This window comes from Eurosta solidaginis, chromosome 3 (assembly GCF_040869045.1).
Source record: "Eurosta solidaginis isolate ZX-2024a chromosome 3, ASM4086904v1, whole genome shotgun sequence".
NCBI lineage: Eukaryota > Metazoa > Arthropoda > Insecta > Diptera > Tephritidae > Eurosta > Eurosta solidaginis.
In genome coordinates, this window is record NC_090321.1 from 252735409 (window position 1) to 252740262 (window position 4854).

A 4854-nucleotide genomic window follows, 5' to 3' on the forward strand; every position below is an offset into this window, starting at 1 on the left:
ATCTTTTCTCCTTTAAGGACTTACAATTTTGAAATTCGTTACAAACTTAATATACTATTTCGTTTTCATGAAAGATATAAAATTACCTCCGCACTGTGGTTTACTTTCTCATGGAACCTCCCTTTACCAACCATGGAAATATCACAATCACATCTGTAAAAATTTCATTGATCTTCGGAAAGTCCTATTGGCACATTAATCTGTGCGATTTCTAGCTTCGTCACTGGTAGAAGTAAAGGGCAGTGTTGCCAGGTGATTCACAAAAAAGAAGCTAGATTGGCTAACAAAAAGGTTAGAAAAGGCTAAATTTAGTAAAAAAGGAAGCTAAAAAAGGCCAGACATTTTTTGGTTAATTCATTACATTTTTTTTATATTTTAGTTTACACATTTGTAAATAAAAACTTATAAACATAACTTAAGCATAACTTCCTGTTTCAAAACATATCAGGCACATTTTCCTTGACTAACACATGGAATTACTTTAAATGATTGCATATGTGTACATATATAAAAAATATATTACAAACTAATTATTTATATAAAATATTCCCCGTTTGAAGAATCATAAGAGCTTAAGTCTGGGTATAAAATTTGGCTATTTACCATAGATATGAGATCATCGGTAATTTCAAAGCCATTACAACATTTAGATCAGCGTTTTAACGAGCATCTAATATTAAGCAGCGCATTAAGCATTTTAATTTTTTTTGTGTATTTTTAAGCTCGTTTGATCTAAATGGGTTGAGTGCAAATAAAACGAGTTATTTCACCTTACGGCCCAACGTTTCGCCAACTTTGCTTGGCATCTTCAGGGGCGGATATTGGTATTTAAACATTGAAGCTAAAATACGAATTTAGACATTGATTGTTGTAATTAAACTAAAAAACTGATTTTTACAATTAAAAACGATACAAGTATGACAAGTGTACCACATTAGATGGTATCGTTTTTAATTGTAAAAATCAGTTTTTTAGTTTAATGACAACAATCAATGTCTAAATTCGTATTTTAGCTTCAATGTTTAAATACCAATATCCGCCCTGAAGATGCCAAGGAAAGTTGGCGAAACGTTGGGCCGTAAGGTGAAATAACTAATTTTATTTGCACTCAACCCATTTATATCGAACGAGCTTAAAAATACACAAAAAAGTTTACAAATCGATCGGAACCCAATATAAAATTTTAATTTTTAGTTTGCTCCTTAATTTAGTTTTCAGAATTTTCATGCCACTAAAAATTCTTTCAACTTCCGCGTTACTGAGTGGTAATACTAAAAAACTAAATATTAATTCGACAAGTTCTAAAAAAGGAGGTTCGTTTAATGCATTTTTATGTTCTCGGACTTCCGACCAAAATTCCATGGTGTAGTGTACATTTTTCCATTGTATAGTTATAAGTTTTCGCCACTGCAGCTCTATTAATGCTATTTGACTTGAAGAATAACTATAATTCTCTTTTCCAAAGTAAGAAAATACATCTGGCTTTGAAATTTTCAACGAATTTTCAGCAGAAAAAGAATTAATCTTTTGTAGAGAACTCATATTATTAGGTATTAGGTGTTCACAGGAACTATTGAAATTATTTTATTTTAGAAATTTTTAAAAATACATTCGGAGTAAAAAAGGCTAGAAAAAAGTCACGAAGCTAAACCCAAAATTTCGAGGCTAAAGGCAAAAGAAAAGGCTAAATCTAGCCTCGAAAAGGCTAACCTGGCAACACTGGTAAAGAGAATGGGAGCGAATATTTTTCATGCCGTCGGAAAGCGCTCTGCTGATTAAGAGGCTGCATCCTGAAAAGTTTAGAAGAGGCGTGAGCTTTCAAGAAAAAACAACGACATTTTCTTTTATGTATTCAAATGCTTTTCTTATTTTCCACAATCTTCAAGGCTAACTACATAATATACAATTATTATAACTTAAATTTAGTAAACTGTACATTTTCTATTTTTACACATTTTTATTTACATTTTAGCTTAAGTTACCTTGTTTTTTTTTTTATTTCGTTTGCTTCGTTGAATTTGTTGTATTTATGATTATTTACTTACTATTTGGGGGTAAAACTTTTTTCAAATAATAATTTTAATTTTTAACATTTCTCAAAAAATCATTTATTTAGAAAAAATATTGAAATTTAATACGCTAATTAATGACAGCCATTTAGATCAAAAAGAAATATTTCTAATTAATTACACCAACTTTTTAAAATTATTTTAACAACAAAAAACAGGTAACGCTTATTTCCACATTATTGGCACACGCACATATTTCTAAAATCAAATACACACAGTGTAATTGTTTTTATCACAGCACTTTAAGTTGTTTGTCAAAATTCTTGAAGTTCGACATTGTCGGTTCTCAGCCACACTACGAACTCTTTACTAAATAAACATTCAATGTATCCCCTGCATGAAACGACGAAACTTAAGCAAGCTTAAGCTTCTGTTTTGTAGGGCTTGAAAAGTTTAGGCTTCGGTTCCGCGATAGTGGTATGTGTTGGTGGCGAGTATGCGGGTGCGGGACGTTTAAGCGAGTTATTATTGTTGTTGTTGTTGTTGCTGCTGTTATTATTATTGCTGCTGTGGCTACCATTACCACTTGTCATCAATAGGCCAACCAAAGGTGTGGAATTCAATTGTTGTTGACGATTTTTTTCTTCAATAGTTGCTGGCAAATCGCTTTGCTGACGATATAAAGCGCTATTTGTGTTTACATTGCTGCCGATGCCGTTAGCATTTGTCACGCTAATATATTCGGTACCGCTACTACTGCTGCTCGTTCTCGGCATTGGCACCGTCGCTGAGGCGGCGGAACATTCAAATAACTTAGTATGATCCGAACCCGTCGGGCTCAGTGAGGGTGTTGATGAATTTGGTGAAGCGGATGATTGTAGATCAAGTGGTGGCGTGGGCTGTTTCATCGCCATTGTTGGCAATGTGGCATAACCTTGATGTGGTGCCATCGCAGAACTTAGCACACTTGGATAATTCGCGGCGGCAGCTGCTGCTGCCAACGATGAACTATGCATGGCGGCAGCTGTTGCAGCAGCGGCGGCATGTGATTGCATGCCATGCAAATGTGGTTGCATTGGTGGTGGTACAGGACGCGCTGCCATCTGATATGGATTGTAACGATATGATGGATAATGGCCAGGCATTGGCATGCCAGTAGCAGCTAACATGGGATTTGCGGCTGGTGCGGGATATGGCGGATAAGGCATGCCTACACTGTTAGCGGCGGCTTGTAATAGTGAGGCGGCGAATGCAGGATCTGAATAGACGGCGGCATAAGGCCATGCGACGGCAATACGTTGACGCTTATCTTTCATGCGTCGATTTTGAAACCAAACTTTGATTGTTGCCTCTGGTAGATTTAATTGTGCGGCAAGTTCACAACGACGTGGCCGTGAGACATAATTTTCTTTGAAGAATTCTTTTTCGAGACGTGTCAATTGATCGCGTGTAAAGGCGGTGCGATAGCGACGCACCGAAGGATCTGTGGGAATTTCAGCACCGTTGCTGGCGCGACTGCTATTCATTGAGGTGTCTGGACTGGATTGACAATCTGTAATGTGAAAAAAAAGAATTTATATTTAGTGATTTTGTTCGGAAGGAAAACATATTTTTCTTCTGCTCTTCTACAAAGATAGCGACGGCAAGTCAGAGCTCCAAACCCGCTGATTCGTGCGCTTACAAGAAGATGCCAAGCTTGTAACTCTGAACCAAATGCTTTCTACATCTTTTACTTACCATTTGGTGATGGCGGCGGTGTTTGTGCTTTCGCATAATGTGTCGCTAATAAATCCACCATTGATGGTTTCTGATCTGAACTGTTACTGTCGTGATGATGCGTCGAATGATGTGTATCAATTGCGTATCCTCTATAACCTTGCATTTTACAAATTTTCACTTTGCTCACAAATATTTTTTGTTTATTTAAAAAAAACCCGACTCTCTAAAGTACATCCAAACTGGAGAAGAAGAAGCTCAAACACAACTATCTACTTCCTAAACATTCGTTATACGGGTAAGTAGTGTTATGTTAACAGAATTGACGATTTAGCTGTAGAACTCGTTAACTAACTATTCGCTTGATTACTTGAACTCAAATGCCGTTAAGCACCTCAGTACATTGGCTTTTATAGAAGAGCGCGCGCACAGAGCAACCCTAAAAGATATGTAGGCAGATATGTATGAGCGCTCACTACCTAAAATCTAGTTATGTTTCTCCGCACTAGCTAGTGTGTGTTTTTTGTTGTTGCATTGTTGCAACAATGGCCGCAATAACCACAGAAATAACAACAACATATAACATAAATGAACCAATCCAGTGTGCCAAGTCGAACTAAATACCGTCGATAGAGGCCGTTCAGTTACCTACGTAGTTGTATGCATGTGTGAGTGTGTATGTGCGTGTCAAAAAGGCAAGGCCAACTGTAAACTGAGAGCGTAAGAAGGGATTTGTGCTCTCAGTTGTTTGTGTGCAATAACGCAGGCGGGCTCTTGTAAATAGAGTTGCTCTGCACTCCAATGCGTTGGTTTTGTGGTATCCTTTGGTCGATTTTATTCTTCTTTTCATATTACCAATAATAATGTAGCGATGACGGCAATAACGATCTCTGAGCAGTTTTGATGTGTAAATTACAGCAGTAGCATAGGTACATAGATACTATGTACATATGTATGTATAGATATAAACTACTATGGGTAGTTAGTACATACGAGATTATAATTAAAAACCAATGATAATTAAATTATTGAAGAACTATTTAGCTGAAAATTGGTTTGTTGTTTTATAAAAGTTTCTTGTGTGAGCAGCAAAATTACATTTTTTAGCAAGTTTTATGGAGCTGAGTAG

At 36.3% G+C, this 4854-nt stretch overlaps 1 protein-coding gene across 1 annotated transcript; it reads right to left on the reverse strand.

Moving 5' to 3' along the window:
- Positions 1 to 2431: 2431 nt before the first annotated feature.
- Positions 2432 to 3891, reverse strand: eve (even skipped). The gene is made up of 2 exons (XM_067777216.1): positions 3747 to 3891; positions 2432 to 3561 (listed from the first exon to the last, which is right to left on the reverse strand). Exons 1-2 carry the CDS (start codon positions 3889 to 3891, stop codon positions 2432 to 2434), a joined length of 1275 nt encoding a protein of 424 aa, XP_067633317.1.
- Positions 3892 to 4854: the final 963 nt, after the last annotated feature.

Coding starts and splice junctions, on each gene's coding strand:
- eve (XM_067777216.1), bottom strand. CDS start 3,891: ATGCAAGGTTATAGAGGATACGCAATTGATACACATCATTCGACGCAT. Junction 3,562..3,746: donor ACCGCCGCCATCACCAAATG/GTAAGTAAAAGA, acceptor TTCACATTACAG/ATTGTCAATCCAGTCCAGAC.